Source organism: Diabrotica virgifera, chromosome 7 (assembly GCF_917563875.1).
Source record: "Diabrotica virgifera virgifera chromosome 7, PGI_DIABVI_V3a".
In the NCBI taxonomy this organism is placed as follows: domain Eukaryota; kingdom Metazoa; phylum Arthropoda; class Insecta; order Coleoptera; family Chrysomelidae; genus Diabrotica; species Diabrotica virgifera.
Genome location: NC_065449.1, coordinates 95,223,626 through 95,241,845, shown reverse-complemented (window position 1 = coordinate 95,241,845; position 18,220 = coordinate 95,223,626). Strand labels below are relative to the sequence as shown.

Here is an 18,220-nt window from a genome sequence, read left to right as displayed (position 1 = left end):
AAAAGAAATAGAGACAGTTTAATTTCGGCAGGAATAATAAAAGATAAATTAATTTAACATATAAAATATTGCATTTATATTTTACTTAAATAATAATAATAAATATCTAAATAATGAATATAACAATAGTAGATATAATTTTCGTAAGGTGAATCCTTTAAAACTATGCAGCTACATCAAAAAATCTATCGATAATAGCCGATACTTCATCTGGTTTGTGTTTAATATATTTTTCTATATTTTTTGTAAAATTCAAAGCGGCATATCTAAAAATAATTATCACAATGAGCAGAATAACCTTAAAATAATTTTAAAATAAAACTTACTTGTTATAAAAGGCATTATATCTTGGAATGATAAGTTCTTTATTATCACGTTTAATACTCTCTCTTAGTTCAATGTCAGGTATAGAGTATCCTCTTTGTACTTTAGAAATTTCTTCAATTTCCTTATTAAATCCCTAAAAAATGTAAATAATTATATATTGTTCTGAAGCTATTTTCTTGTGGCATCTTAATACAAGTCACAATTTTACTTTAAAATAAGTTTATTTTGACGTTTCGATTTCCACTTCGGAAATCGCACATCTTTCAGCGCTTTTGGCGCCGAAAGTATTGGAACTGTAAGGTAGTGATGTTGAAAAAGTAACTATTCGTTACAAAGTACTCGTTACTTACGAATACCGAAAGTAATGATTACTATACAGAGAGGCAAATCGTTACTTTGATTACTCTGATTACTTCGTACCAATCGTATCAGAGCGAGTGTAGCCCGACCAAATAAAATTACAATACATGTAAAACAAAATGTAATTCCGTACAGGTTGGAATAAATTTTTTATCAAACTTTAGGTCAAGACAAAAGATATTTTCAAGAAAGTATATGATTCATATGAGGGGATCACTGTTTAAATAATTAAAAATTGGTAATTTTTGCACAAAATTTACTTTTTTAACTGCTGCGGCAATTCATGTTTTTATTAGGGTTTTTACAATTTTGTTCTGCTAAGCTGAAGAGACAGTCTTTTATATAGGACTTATTAAATTAAATTTGGCCCTTAATTTATGTAAATAATTGTAAATCAAAATTAAAAAACAAATTTCCAAAAAATATTTATCTTCATTATAAATAAGCACAATAAAACATTTTGTTTTACACAAAAAGTTGCGCGTTAGTACCAGTATATAGTATAAAAAAATGGTTGATAAATATTGGGTAGTTTATGAGATATTTAATTTGTTTATTAAAAATGACCATTTTTTCAATTGCAAAAACGCGGTTGTTGCCGATAGAGTATACAAGTTTTTAGTGTCACATTTTTTTTTTGCTAAGTATATTTTCGATAAATGCATTGTCAAATCACAATTTCAATTAAACTCCGCTCCAAAATGGCGTTTAAAAATTGTTGTAATTTGTTTAAAATTTGTTTTTTTAATAACATCGCCGGGATTAAAAATTTTGAAATGATTTTTGAAATGACATTCGTGTTCCTTGTAATTTTTCCCACATTTACAGAAGAAAAAATTTTTTCTAGAACTGTTTTTTGCCGAGTTAGCTCTTCTAAGTTTAAAAATTCCCAATTTGTTTATTTATCAATATTAACATTTAAAAGCGTAAGTACATCTATCAAGCCTACTACTCAACAATGCCATTTATACATAGAGTAAAAATTGTAGATTGTTATAAAAAAATAATGATTTTCGTAGCGACCTTAAATGAAAACTTTTTGCCTGAAAATTGGCGGAGGAGTAATTTGCAATATCTCCGTTGATAATGGGCCAATTTCAATTTCTTTTTTAATTTGGGGTAGCATATCAAAATCTACATGACCGTTTTTGCAGTAAATATTGATTCATTTGCTATAAAACATTTTTTTTCAAATTATTTTTTCTCTGATATTGTGATAAATAAAAGTTGACACCAAAGATGTGACACAAAACCGTGACCAGACACCTCGTAACGCGACAGTTCGTAACCGGACAGTTGGTAACGGATAATTCGTAACAGCGACAGTTCGTAACGGCGACACTTAGTAACGGCGACAGTTTGTAATATACAAATTCGTAACGGACAATTCGTAACGTCCAAATTGAATTATTCTGTTTATTTTTGTTAACGTGGAAACTAACTGTTATTACAGTTATTGAAATTATGTTTATCAATTTAACGAATCAGTACGGGGATAAACATGTTTAACACATTTTATATTCCGTGTTTCAGTGTATATTAAAAGTCTTTAAACACAAACAAATATTTAAATACATACAAACTTTTAACAATACTCTTAAAAGTTTATTCCTCTTATTGTTCCTTAAATTTGCATATGCCTAGACAAAGGTATAATCAAGTACTTAATTCCTGAAATCTTTAATCTGACAACCCTCTTTAGACATTCCAAAATTTTTAAATAAACATTTTGTAAAGAAAAGATTATAATTACCTGTTATTATAATAAACCTTGTGATTGGTAATAGCTTTGGGGCATTCAATCAACGGTTATAGTTGATAAGAGGGATGGCTTGTAATACTTTAATACTTGATTTAAATACTTTTATTATATTTTGAAACTCGAAATATGAAATGCCCTAAAAATGTTTATCCTATGATACTGATTCGTTAAATTGATAAACATAATTCCATTTATAACTGTAATAACAGTTAGTTTCCATGTTAACAACAATAAACAGAATAATTCAATTTGGACGTTACGAACTGTCCGTTACCAACTGTCCGGTTACGAACTGTAGCGTTACGAGATGTCATGGAACCCCACAAAACAGTATTCAAACAAATTTTTATTTTAAAAATTTAATAAAATTAAACTTTTGTTAAAGGAACATAAAAACTTTATTCTTTGTACAAATCATTGGCAAAAATTCGCAAATTAAATGTAAAATACGTAAATATTTTATTATTATACAAAGGAAAAAGTTTTTTACGTTTCTTTAACAAATTTAATGCTAATTATGTATTATAATTAGTGTGACCAACTAGCCCGAAAAATCCGGGACATGGCCCGAATTACGAAGTCGTGTCCCGGCGTCCCGAACAAGGCTTCCGGGCCATCCGAATTTTCTACGTTTTGGTAAAATTCTATTTTGACACTTTGAATACGTTATTTTTCTAAGAATTCACATCAAATTGAATTGGTGGGACGAAAAAAAGTCGACAATTTCTAGAGTGTAATACTAACACCACATTCAAAACACATGCATTTTATGTCGTGGTGGTTCTACTAAAACTCAAACTCTGGACTTTTTCCCGTTTCTGTATTTTAATTATCGTCTTCTGAAAAGATGATGTAAAAACATGAATATGTACTAATGATAACTATATTTTTTTAAGTTTCTATTTACATGGAAGTCCAACATCAGTTGATTTTATAATTTTTCCTTTTTTGAGAACGATTTCCGGATTGGAAGTTGAAACGTCAAAAACTAACAAAAATGTGATTATTATTACAACTCATCCCATCAAGAAAATTTTTATCAACATAAAAATGTGAAGTAATCAATAAAATGATGATATAGTTCTATATTAAAAAAAATAGCCCGATTTTCATTAAAAAGTCCCGGATTTCAGGTATTTTTTTCAGCCTTGTCCCGAATTCGACTGAATTGGAGTTGGTCACACTAATTATAATAGTTCTTCTTTTATAAAAAAAGTTTATTTTAATACTATTTTGGGGTTGTCTTTTGTGCCAATTTTTATTTAAGTATCACATCTAGAGAAAAATTTCCTTTTTAAATTGTTTGTAGCAATTTAACAATTGATGAATATTTATTGTAGAAAGGGTCATTTAGATGTTATTGTTTTTATATGCTTAAACTAAAAAAAACATTGATTTTTGGCCTATTATTAACGAAGATATTGAAAACAACTACTGTAACACTCTACACGCAAAAAGTTTTCATTTAAGGTCGCTACGAAAATCATTATTTTTTAAAACATTCTACAATTATTACTCTATGTATAAATGGCATTGTTGAGTAGTAGGGTTGATGTACTTACGCACTTTTAAATATTAATATTGATAAATAAACACATTATGAATTTTTAAACTTAAAAAGATACCTCGGTAACAAACGGTTCGAGAAGAAAAATTTTTTATTTGTGAATGTGTTAAAAATAACCAGTAACTCGAATTTCTAATCCCGGTGATGTTATTAAAAAAAAGTTTTAAAAAATTACGATAATTTTCACACGCCATTTTGAAGGGGAGTTTAATCGAAATTTTGATTTGGCAATACATTTATCGAAAATATACGTAAAAGCCAAAACAATGAGACCTTAAAAACTTGTATACTCTATCGGCAACAACCGCGTTTTTGCAATTGGGAAAATGGTAATTTTTAATAAACAAATTAAATATTTCATAAACTACTTAATATTTATCAACCAATTTTTTAATACATTATACTGGTACTACAGGGCAACTTTTTCTGTAAAACAAAATGTTTTATAGTGCTTATTTATAATGCAAAAACTTTTTTTTGGAAATTTGTTTTTAATTTTGATTTACAATTATTTAAATAAATTAAGGGTCAAATTTAATTTAGTAAGTCTTATATAAACGAACGTTTATTCAGTTTTGCAGAAAAAAATGTGAAAACCTTAATAAAAACATGAATTACGGCAGCAGTTAAAAAAGGAAATTTTGTGCAAAATTTTTCCATTTTTAATTATTTAAACAATGATCCCCTCATATGAATCATATACTTTCTTGAAAATATCTTTTGTTTGGACCTAAGCTTTGATAAAAAATTTATTCCAACCTGTACGGAATTACATTTTGATTTTATTTTATTTTATTGGGCTAGTAACGACTATTGTATCTACTTTGATTATTTTGATTACTCTGATTACTTCGTTACTTCGTGCCAATCGTATCAGAGCTAGTAACGACTATTGTATCTACTTTGATTACTCTGATTACTCTGATTACTTCGTTACTTCGTGCCAATCGTATCAGAGCTAGTAACGACTATTGTATCTACTTTGATTACTCTGATTACTCTGATTACTTCGTTACTTCGTACCAATCGTATTAGAGCGAGTAACGACTATTGTATCTACTTTGATTACTCTGATTACTTCGTTACTTCGTATTAGTCGTATCAGAGCGAGTAACGACTATTGTATCTACAACCAGTACACTTGATTACTTTCTAGACTGACCGGAAAAATGTGGAAATGATAATGTTTCTACAGTATGATCAACAACTTTAATTTTGTATGTTGCATTGTTTTTATTAGAATTAGACCAAGGCATTTAGGGTAGGGAGGCGGCATAGTAATCAAAGTAACGAATACTGTAAATGATCACTTGTTATATCGGAATACCTATACAAAATACCTACCTACTGAGAAATACGATTTTCGATAAGATTACCGGTACTCAAATACAAAAGTAACAAAAGTAATCATAGTAATCAAAGTAACGAATACTGTAGGTAAAAGATTACTTGTTATATCGGAATACCTATACAAAATACCTACCTACTGAGAAATACGATTTTCGATAATATCATGATTACCTCATATTATGATTACCGGTACTCAAATACAAAAGTAATCATAGTAATCAAAGTAACGAATACTGTAAATGTTTACTTTATACAAAAGTAACGATTTGTAACGAATACTCGAAAGTAACTATAATCAACATCACTACTGTAAGAATGATCCATAACGGGATTTAAAAAGGATATCAGATCTAACGGCTGTTTTGTACAGAGGATTCACAATATAATCATAAACATAAAATATTTAGGTACATCATCCATACAACTTCTAAGAGATTCGATACAATCGACGATTGTATAACAGCTTCTTAGAATTGAATTCACAAATTTGTAAAACTTGGATTTAAATTTAATCATCATCATCATTCTCTTTGCCTTATCCCTATGCGGGGTCGGCTTCCCTAATTGCATTTCTCCACACAATTCTATCTTGGGCCATATCAATGTTAATCCCCTTTACCAACATGTCCTGCCTTATCGTCTCCCCCCAGCTCTTCTTTGGTCTTCCTCTCCTACTCCTTCCAGGAATCTGCACTTCAGCTATTCTTCGTATTGGGTGGTTAACGTCTCGACGTTGAACATGACCAAACCATCTTAACCTATGCTCTCTCATTTTGGCATCAATTGGTGCCACACCTAGACTTCCCCTAATATACTCATTTCTAATTTTATCCTTCTTTGTCACTCCACTCATCCATCTAAGCATTCTCATTTCCGCCACATGCATTCGCTGTTCCTCTTTCTTTTTCACTGCCCAACATTCAGTTCCGTACATCATAGCTGGTCTTATGGCTGTTTTATAGAATTTTCCCTTCAGCTTCATTGGAATTTTTCTGTCACACAACACACCACTCGCTTCTTTCCACTTCATCCATCCAGCCCTAATTCTACTGCATGCATCTCCATCTATTTCTCCATTACTCTGTAATACCGATCCTAGGTACTTAAAACTATTGCTTTTTACAATCATTTCACCATCCAAAGATACCATTTTATTTGTAGTAGCTCCATCTTTAAATGAACATTCCATACTCTGTTTTTGTCCTACTAAGTTTTAAACCTTTTTCCTCCAGAGCTTGTCTCCACTGTTCCAGTTTTTGTTCTAAGTCTCTTTCACTATTTCCTACTAACACGACATCATCAGCATACATTAAGCACCATGGAATGTTACCCTGTATTTTCGCTGTTATCTGGTCCAAAACTAATGAGAATAAATACGGACTAAGCACAGAACCTTGATGCAATCCTACTTTCACATGAAATTTATCAGTCTCTCCCACACCTGTCCTAACACTAGTCGTTACTCCCTCATACATATCCCTCACAATCTTTACATATTCACCAGGGACTCCTTTCTTATTGAGTGCCCACCACAGAATCTCTCGAGGATCTCTATCATATGCTTTCTCAAGATCAATGAATACCATATGAGCGTTTGTTTCTTTACTCCTGTATTTTTCCATCAACTGCCTTATAATGAAAATTGCATCTGTTGTTGATCTACCCTGCATAAAGCCAAATTGATTCTCGGATATTTCGGTTTCTTCACGTATCCGTCTATCAATTACTCTTTCCCATATTTTCATGGTGTGGCTAAGCAGTTTTATAGCCCTGTAGTTTGTACATTGTTGTATATCTCCCTTGTTTTTGTAAACAGGTACCAGTATACTGCTTCTCCATTCGTCTGGCATTTGTCCAACTTCCATAATTCTATTAAATAGACCTGCTAGCCACCTTGTTCCTGTCTCTCCCAATGCTCTCCATACTTCCCCAGGAATATCATCTGGTCCTACCGCTTTTCCTTTCTTTATTTTTTGAAGCGCTTGAGCCACTTCCTCGTTGGTTATTTTGGTGACCATTGCTGCTACTGTCTCCGTTGACTCTACAGGCTGTCTGTCAAATTCTTCATTTAATAAGCTGTCAAAGTACTTTCTCCATCTCTTTTTGACATCCCTTTCGTGAACTAGTATTTTATTATTTTATTATTGGATTTAAATTTAATATTTTTAAATAAACAATTATACTTACGGCAAATTTTTCTTTAATAACAGCTCGTTCTTTGTCTTTTAATTTGTCGCTATGAATATTAATGGACGGATCATCACAATTAATATAATTCAAAAGTTTATTCCAGCTAAAAAACAAATAACGTAGATTGAATAATTTCATAAAATTGCATATCTGATCAAGTTAAGTACAACAGTGAAGAATATAATATGTAAAATGAATAAAAATAAATAGCTTCAGAACAACAGTACCAGTAGAGTGAAGTACTACAGTTAGTAGTGGGTAGTCAGTAAAATGGGATTAGTGGGTTTGGAGAGGTAGTACTTTTGTATCAGTTTGACTGAACGTTAATATTCATAAGCTTGGAGGGCTAGGCGAATATAGCTCCTATAAGTGGAGCCTCATCCTCCTTATAATCAAGTTCGTAATGCTTGGTGAAAGGCCGCGTCTAGGGATTGCAATCCAGCAGCATTTCCAATCCAGCTGGATTTATGCAAGATTGGCCTAAATCCAGCTGAATCCAGCGCGGATCCAGCAAAATGTGGAATCAAAATGAAAACACGATTTTAATGTTTTTTTTTTGTCTGTATTCTAAATTTCTAAACAACAGAAACATGAATTAATTATTGCAGAATGTCTGTACTTCGCACAGAATTACACATATAGCCGGATGCGGAGAAAGCTCTTTCGGCCTCTATGCTGGTCGGTTTTAGGGACATCAAATAGTCTTAGACCATGCACAAAGGATCGCCTTTCACACCTTCTGTCTCATAAACGACCACGTTTTTTCCAAAATCTTTTCGTAATCTTTTAGAGAACCAGTTTTTTTTTTGGTTATAAAAGTTTTCTTTTTCTCGTATCTAGACGAGGGCATTTAGCACAAAATAAATAAATTTTTAAATACAGCCCATAGAGACTTGCAGTTTTTTGCATTATGTTCAGGATGAGGTCAGGAAAAAAGTCTACTATTGAAAAATGGGTGGAAATGCATAATTGCACTGTAAAGTGCATACAATGCATCCAAAATTGCATAAATATAAAAATAAAGTCAAAATCAGTATACTAAAGAACAAAATTTATTATTTGGGGGGTTTTTGGGGTCACTGAATACGATTACGCAATCAGAACTGACCCCCGGATCACCCGGTGCCCAAAGTCAGTGCACGAGACATCATCTTCTGGAGTTTCGATGGTCTTCGGCATTAAATCGATGCAAACGGATTACTTACGCGTTTTATGGGTCACTAAGTACGAATTTGCCACCATAATTGACCTACAGAGAACCTGGTGCCCAGGGTCGCTACGGTATTAAATTGGTGCAAACGGATTATTCCGGGGTTTTTGATGTCGCCAAACACGAATATGCCATTAAAATAGACCACCGGATTACCTGGTGCCCAAGGTCATAGCAAGGGACGTAATTTTCTAAAGTTTCGAGTGTTTTCGGCATTCAATTGATGTAAACGGATTACTCATGGATTTTTTGGGGTCGGTAAACACGAATATGATATCAGAACTGAACTCAGGAGTACCTGCGCTACTTGGGCCCGTCATCTTCTGGGGTTTCGAGTGGTTTTCGGCATTTAATTGATGCAAATGGATTATTGGAGGGTTTTTGAGGTTAAACACGAATGTGCCATCAGAACCGACCCCCTGTGCACCCTGTGCTTGGGCACAGTGAGCCCAAGGTCACTGCAAGGGATGTCCTCTTCTGGAATTTCGAGGGATTTCGGTATTAAATTCCATCGGACCATCGTAGAACCTAGTGCCCAGGGTCACTGCAAGGGTCGTCATCCGCTAGGCGTGGTTTTCGGTACTATATTGATGCAAACAGATTACTTATAGGTTTTTGGGGATGCTGAACACGAATACCCCATCAGAACAAACACCGGAGGACTTGGTGCCAAAGGCACGTCATCTTCTGGAGTTTCGAAAGTTTTAAGTACTCAATTGATGCAAACAGATTACTCAAGAGTTTTTGGGGTTGCTAAACACAAATACGCCATCAGAAGAGACACCGGAGCATCTGGGTCTAAGGCACGTTATCCTCTGGAGTTTCGAGGGTTTTCGGCATTAAATAAATTAAAACGGATTATTCATGGGTTTTTTTGGTTGCTGAAAACAAATACGCCGTCAGAACAAACACCAAAGCACCTGGTGCGTAAGGTATATCATCTTATGGATTTTAGAAAAAATTTGGTACTAAATTAATATAAACGAATTGCTCATGGGTATTTGGGTTTACGGAATACGAACTCTACTATGTTGATCTATTTAATTTTTTTACATGAGTTTTGTTATGCGTTGATATTATTAGCGATTACCGTAATCACTAGATACTCCAGAATTTCTCATGTAAGCCATATTCGTGTTCAACAACCCCAAAACCAAAAAGTAATCCATTTTTCATCAATTTAGTACCAAAAACCCTCGAAACTCCAAAAGATAACGTGGTTTAGGCACCAGGTGCTTCAGTGTCTGTTCTGATGGCGTTTTCGTATTCAGGTACCTGAGAAACCCATGAGTAATCTGTTTTCATCAATTTAGTACGGAAAACACTTAAAACTCCAGAAGAAGAGCTGCCTTAAGCACCAGATGCTGCGCGGGTTGGGTCTGATAGCATATTCATATTCAGCAACCCCAAAAACTCAAGAGTAATCCGTTTGCATCGATTTTATGCCAAAAACCCTCGAAACTCCAGAAGATGACGTCCCTTGCAGTGACCTTGGGCACCAGGTAATCGAGAGGTCTGTTCTGATGGCATACTCGTGTTTAACGACTCAAAAAACCCCGAGTAATCCATTTTTATCAATTAAATGCCGAAATCTCTCAAACTCCAGAAGAGGACCCCCTTGCAGTGTGCTTGGGCTCCAGGTACACAGGGAGTCGGTGTTTATGGTATATTCGTGTTTAGCGACCTCCAAAACCCGTAAATAATCCATTTGCACCAATTTGATACCGAAAGCCCTAGAAACTCCAGAAGATGACGTCCCTTGCATTGGCCTTGGGCACCAGGTGATTCTAAGGTCTATCCTGATGGCATCTTCGAGTTTAACCACCTCAAAAACCCCCGAGTAGTCCAGTTACATAAATTTAGTGCCGAAATCCCACGAAACTCCAGAAGATGACGTGCCTTAGTAGCGATCCTGGGCACCAGGTATTCCGGAGGTCAATTCTGATATCATATTCGTATTTAGCCACCTGTAAAACCAATGAGTAATCCGTTTGCATCGATTTAATGTCGAAAACCATCGAAACTCCAGAAGATGACGTCTCTTGGTCTCTTGCCGTGACCTTGGGCACCAGGTGATCCGGGGATCAGTTCTGATGGCGTAATCGTATTCAGTGACCCCAAAAACCTCCTTAATAATAAATTTTTTTCCTTAGTATACTGATTTTGACTTTATTTTTATATTTATGCAATTTTGGATGCATTTTATGCACTTTACAGTGCAATTATGCATTTGCACCTATTTTTGAATAGTATACTTTTTTCCTGACGTCATCCTGAACATAATGCAAAAAACTGCAAGTCTCTAGGTGCTGTATTTAAAAATTTATTTATTCGGGTATTTTTAGTGCTAAATGCCTTGGTCTATTCAATTCAATCTCAAGTTCTTGTTCCAAATTAAAATTCACAGGCTCCGAATTAGTTGGCCCATCTTCTTCCATTATGTCCTCTTGCACTGGTTCTACAATCACTTGTTTATTTATACGACTCAACAAAAATTTTCATCTTTTGTCGCATAGGATTCTTTTTCGGCATGGGGAAATAACCAGTATTGTTTAGTCCTTCGTCATACTTTTTTGGATTTTGTTTAAGTACACTAATGTACCTGTAATTTCAGAGAGGCACCGTTCCGCGATTCTGTTGCGTAATGCTTCCGATGGATCGGCACTAAGGCTAGAGTACTGGCTACTTAGTTTGTCTAAAACAAATTTCATGGTTGTGTCCGCCATTATCAAAGTGGACTCTATTCTGCAAAGAGCTTTTACAGCCAGTTTCACCGGTTAAAAAGTGGCGATCAACTCATTGATTATTGACCACTCACCAGCAGATAATATTATCGCAGAATCAATGTCTATCAACGCTTTATCGATGTAAACTTTTAAGCTATAGTAACTTTCCAGCATACTGAGCTACAGCTAGCGCGATAGAATGGCAAGTTTCCGACTCACGGCTTTGAATAAAGAGGCTAATGAAGACATTAAGTTTATTTCGAATTTGACACGTTTGCGGATGCGCGCTGTTGGACCCAGCACGGTTTGCTGGATCCAGCATGTAAAAAAAGCGCTGGATATCTGGATGCTGGATCCAGCAATTGCAATCTCTAGCCGCGTCCTACAAAAGATACCTCTGTTAACGTTGAAATTACGGATCTAGACCAGAAGGTCTATAAATCTTTCTGGAAATAGTAAGTAGCATTTTCAGTCCCAAGTTGCGGTATATGGAAATCAGAAAGTATGAGTGCAGCAGTTTTTATTGCCTCCTATACTACGATGCACCAACGCGTATTGCATGCGTCAATTAAATTGACAAAACCCCTCTAAGTGAAATGAAATGTCAGGGTTCACAACGAAACGACTCCGGAAAAGAAAAGTAGAACGAACAGTTCTACACTGAAAGAGTATGGAGGAGACCTACGTCCAATACTGGATGCAAGAAGTTGACAGATGATGTTGGTGATGGTCAGTAAAATATACTGTGATTTTCCCATTTATTTTGAAACTTCTCGCATGGAATTATTTTCTTAATATGTCGCATTATTTCGAGGTTATGTTCTGTTTACTGCTGTTGTAAAATATCAATTAGACAAAAAATTTAATCACTTTTTGATGTTGCGGAACCATGATATTGGTCCGTCTTCAACGCTAGATAAGATATACTTTTGAACAATTTTTCATTGCATTTCTTCTTCTTCTTAACGTGCCATATCAAGTCCCCTTGACGTTAACGATTAACATGAAGAAACTCTCGAACATGTCTCTGTCTCTAGCTATTCTTAATTGTTGCTCTGCTTATTTTATTCCTGTCCACTCCCTGGTATTCTTCAACCAAGAGTCCTGTTTTCTACCAATTCCCTTGCGTCCTTCGATTTTACCAATCGTAATAAGTTGAAAAATATATCGATCATTGCATTTATACTTGCAAAACTACCTTAAAACTGAAAAACAAAAAATGTTTATTTGTAGTTTAATGGACCGTGATAGTGTGACGTCAAAACGTCAAAAAAGTTTCCAAACAAAGCAAAAGTTTGACGTTTATACACGTGATTTGTGTAATCATTTTTAATATTGTTTTAACAATCATCTGGAATCTGGACATTTTTTCTAAAGACACAATCCTTGTTAGTCATATCAATCATATTGCTTTTAATTTTATAAATGTTCTTACACAAAATCAATGATTTACACACTACATAGTACTTACTGCGTTTCTTCAGGTTCTTAACCAGTCCTACTTGGAAATATGGTGGGAAATATACTATGATATGAGCATTGATTACAATCACGGGTAAACAACTCATTACCTTTGTAAAAATTTAACATCCTACAAGCAATATATTCCAAAATTATAAAAACTAAAACAAACACCACGTGTGAATTTTTGCTTTGTTTGGAAACTTTCCAGAGTAGCCAACATTGATTTGACGTCACGACTAGCACGGTCCATTATTGGAAACATGAACCAACAACTACTGATGAATACGGAAATAGACAGAGACTCCATTTCTATGAAAAAATATCAAGATGGTGAATGAATGATATAAGTTTGATCGTCAAGAGGACTGTTTTTTAATGTATTGATTTCTTCTTCTTCTTCTTCCTCAGCTTTTTCCTTTTCGGGGGTGGTTGTTCCTTACTCTTATTCGCCACTCATTTTTATCCATCGTGTTCATTTAAAACTTTCCCCCTTAAGTCCTCCACCACAAGTCCTTCCATCTTCTCCTCGGTTCTCCTCTGCCTCTCTTACACTCAACTTTAAACAGCTCTGTCCTTCGTCCCACATAGTTTTTATTTCTACTTTTGATGTGACCAAACCATTGCAACTTTGTCTTGAACTTTTTTTGAGACTAGTCATCTCAGTTCTCGATAATCTAACAGCTGAAATGGATCGCCTTAAGATAAATATATTCGGTATCAGCGACGTTCAATGGCCCGATTCAGGAAACCTAACCACAAACAACGGCATGATGTATTATGTTGGTAACAATGATCCAAGACATCGATATGGAGTTGCCATACTTGTAGACAAAGAGACAAATAAATCTGTCGTTGGTTTTACCCCCTACTCAGAAAGACTGATGATGATTCAGTTACAAACATTCTCTAAAAAGAGAAACGTTGTCCAAATATATGCACCTACTGCCGACAAAGATGAGGCCGAGATAGAAAGGTTCTACATGCAATTGAACGAAATCATAAGATCCATAAAAAAAGATGACATATTTTGGTGATGGGAGATTTCAACGCCAAGATTGGAAAAGGAAAAGTGGATGGATGTGAGGGAGAATTTGGCTTGGGAGAAAGAAATGAAAGGGGGGGGACAGACTTGTCGAATTCTGCCAAAGCGAGGAGCTGGTAGTAATGAATACCTTATTTAAATTACCTAAAAGAAGACTTTATACCTGGATATCACCGGCGGATTCGGAAGATCACATTGTAAGAAACCAGATATATTACATTTTAATCAAATCCAGATATAAAAACACTCTGTGAGAACGTACCACGGAGCTGACATAAATTCAGATCATCATCCAGTAGTAGGCGTAATGAAGATAAAACTGAAAAAGATCCAAAAACAAACAAATATACCACGATTTGATGTCTCAAATTTAAAAGAAGAACCTGTACGTCAGAGGCTAAAAGAAGAAATAAATGATAACTTAAAGAAAATCAAACAAGACGTGATAAAACAATAGATGTTAATGACAAATGGAACATGATATAAGAAACGTTAGTAGAGGCAGGAAAGAAGATATTACCCACAAAAATAATAAAAAAAACAGAGATGGATGACTTCAGAAATCCTAGAGCTAATGGAGGAAGGAAGGAAACATAAAGGCAGGAGTAAGGCAAAATACAAGGAAATCCAGATATTAATAGGAAAGAAAATAAAAGAGGCCAAATCCACCTCGCTGGCAAATCAATGTAGTGAAATAGAAGAATATTCTAAAAAGTACTGTTACACTTCTTCATTGAACTCAACAGAAATTACAAACTGATAACTGCAAACTTCAAAATCTGAATTACAACTGAACTGTAAAATGTCAAACACATATGTTTATATAGATTTCTGGCGTTCTGGACGTCACCAGACAATTCTGGGTTATTCAATGACATGCAGAACATTCTCGTACGTGACTACTTCTTCTTTTACGTCAAGGGACTTTTTCTATGTAAGATCAATCTACGGAACTGTCATAACAGTATGATAGCTTTAATCTGTACAAGAAAATAAAGGAAATCACAAATACACCGCGAAAAAAGAAAGATGGCCTTCTTAAAGACATAAATGGAAAAATTATTATAGAAGTCAAAGAGACATTAAAAAAGTGGAAGACATACATAACAGATCTGTTTGAGGATAATAGACAAGAACCGGAAGAAATCGACAGCGAAACGAGACCGGAGATAATAATGGAGGAAATCGAACAAGCAATACGAAACGCAAAAAGCGGAAAAACTGTAGGTTCAGACGAAATACCTGCGGAATTACTGAAATGTCTAGACGATGAAACTCTACCGGTACTACTGGATCTGTTTAATAAACCGGAAAAATCCCTCAGGAATGGTTGGTGTCCACCTTTGTAACAATACCAAAAATAATATATGCCACAGATTGTTTGGACTTTAGGACAATATCACTAATAAGCCATACCCTCAAAATATTTCTAAAGGTGATTCATGGAAGATTATACAGAAAGCTAGAATATGATATGGATGATACCCAATTTGGGTTCCGCAAAGGACTTGGAACAAGAGAGGCATTGTTTGCGTTCAATGTCCTTTCTCAAAGATGCTTAGATATGAACCTGGATATTTATTCCCGTTTCATCATCTTGATGTTCGAAAGAGTCCGACATGAAAAACTAATAGAATTATTGAAAAACGGAGATATAGACAGACGAGTTTTACGAATTATCATCATTCTGTATTGGAATCAAAACGCCAATATAAGACAGGGTTGTGTTCTGTCACCGCTACTGTTTAACCTGTACAGTGAAGCCATATTTCAGAAGCAATAGCGGAGCTAAGTGATGGAATCTCTATAAACGGAAGAATAGTAAATAACATAAGATTCGCTGATGACACCGTTATAATGGCAGACAACCTGAATTATTGCATTCGATACGGACTAAAAATAAACAAGAAAAAAACTAAATTTATGATTGTCTCGAAAACAGAACATGGAAATGAAAGGTTAATGATAAAGCAAACCTAAGTAGAAAAAGTTAAGACATACAAATATCTGGGAACCTGGGTTGATGACAAAAATGACCAAAGCAAAGAAATTAAAGTCCGAATTGAAACTGCAAGGCAAGCATTTATAAAAATGAAGACACTGCTTACAAACAAAGACTTTCAGTTGCCTCTCAGATTGAGGGCTCTAAGATGCTACATATTTTCTATATTGCTATACGGAATGGAAGCTTGGACATTGAAGAGACAACACATAAGAAGAATAGAAGCGTTCAAAATGTGGCGTTACAGAAGAATATTGAAAATTCAGTGGGTTCAAAGGATTACCAATATTGAAGTGCTACGACGTTTAAATAAGGAGTTAGAAATTATGAAAAGTATAAAAACTAGAAAACTGGAATATTTGGGTCACATTACCAGAGGAGAAAAATATGCGTTGCTGAGCATTATTATGCAAGGAAGGATCCAAGGAAGAAGAAGCATAGGAAGAAAACGCATCTCCAGGCTGAGGAACCTTAGAGAATGGTTAAACTGTAGTTGATTACAACTATTCAGAGCAGTAACCAACAAAGTGACCATAGCCATTATGATATCCAACCTCCGATAGGAAAGGGAACTTTAAGAAGAAGAAGATCTCAGTTCTGTTCCTAATGAAGTCGTTCCTGATCCTGCCCCTTCTAGTCTTACCCAACATCCACCGTAACAATTTCATTTCAGCTACCTCCATCCAGTATCTCAGAAACGAAGCATTTGCGGACATACATTAACCAAGCAAACTGTCATTATTTTTTTATGTAGAATTGCCCCTTAGAGTTGGTCATACGTATTTAAAAACACCCTGTATTGATGAAAAACATGGCTATTTGTTAAAGTATCTAACCTTTTTATTATCCAACATAAGCGAATTATATCAAAAAAACAGCATGTTAAGAAAACCTGATGCTATAGTTGGGTTTTAATTTCAGTATTTTATAAATGCTAGAATATTCCACAGGGTGTTGCGAACTTTGAGAAAAAACATAGTTTGATTGGCACAACCGATATACAATGTCAATTTACCGGTCTAGCAACAATATTATTACAGCGATATTGTTAAAGAATGAGGCTATAACATATTAAAAAATCAATTAAATCGGACAACAGGCTTGGGAAATTCGAGACATCAAAAATGGCCCATTTTGAAGGTGGTGCGTAAATTTCTTGGAGAAGTGTAAATATGACTTCAGTGCTAATAGTTTCATAAAAATAAAAATATAAAAGTACATGGTACATGAAGATATATTATAAAGAAACTTACCTTAAGGAATAATTCTTCTTGTTGTCCTGAATAGAAGTATAGTAATAATCTTGACAGTTTGGTTCGGAAATCAAATAAATGTCCATTAAATTAGTTCTTTGGAGTGATTTTAATACATAATTATTATTATTTAAACGGAATAAGGATCGTAGAGCCGTGTCGCTGTATTGTTCGCTTTTACTAATTAACGCATGATTTAACTGGGCCAAAACTTTTTCTAAAAATAAATACTTTAGTTAAACACAAATAAGTTGGTCTGAAACTTTGTTCTTATGACATTTCTATGTTATCTACAGCATTTTATGACAATTTTAATTAAAAATATGTTTGATGAACTTGTTGCTGGTATAAGCACATTATGAAAATGTTAGGGTATAAAGAGTCTAATGCTCACAATCTTATTTAGGCTTTTATTTATAGCAGTTTGCGGGCGACCGGTTTCGGCATTCACAATATATATGCCATCGTCAGGCTATTCAGAAACTGAACAAACTAAAAATTAAATTAAGCTGCGTCAAAATACAGTTGTCCTAGATTAAGTTTAAGTTTAACAGTAGGTAGTAAGTTACAGAAGGTGATATAAAGGTGTTCGAATAGACCAGTGCTAATCTGATGTTAACTGTTTTAGTCAGTATATGATATATAAAGTATTAATAATAGTATTATTGGTACTTGCATATCAGTACAAAAAATATACAGTGTACAACGTGGTGTTCAATTGTAATATTGAGCCCATGTGTCTTCTTAGATTTCAAGCTCATATGAGTGTCCTTTATGTAACTCAGTTGCTTAGGTGTTCTGATGTGTCTCTCACTTATTAAAGGGTGTGTGAGAGAGATCAAGAGTTGGATATTATAGTGCAATGCAAAAAATACAAAAAATATATGACAAAAAACAAAATTGGTTCTTGACTGCACAGACGAAAAAGACAAACAACGCATATATCACGATGTACAAAAAACGGGCA

The 18,220-nt window shown here is 34.3% G+C and overlaps 1 protein-coding gene across 1 annotated transcript in view; it reads right to left on the bottom strand.

The window, feature by feature from the left end:
- LOC126887848 (exocyst complex component 7) overlaps positions 1 to 18,220 on the bottom strand; it is a 92,408-nt gene continuing 74,188 nt past the window's right edge. The window contains exons 10-13 of the mRNA XM_050655743.1: positions 17,254 to 17,470; positions 7,554 to 7,659; positions 327 to 460; positions 1 to 266 (exon numbers count right to left, since the gene is read on the bottom strand). Coding sequence (XP_050511700.1) covers positions 164 to 266; positions 327 to 460; positions 7,554 to 7,659; positions 17,254 to 17,470 — 560 coding nt within the window. The 3' untranslated portion in view covers positions 1 to 163. The remainder of the gene's footprint in view (positions 267 to 326; positions 461 to 7,553; positions 7,660 to 17,253; positions 17,471 to 18,220) is intronic.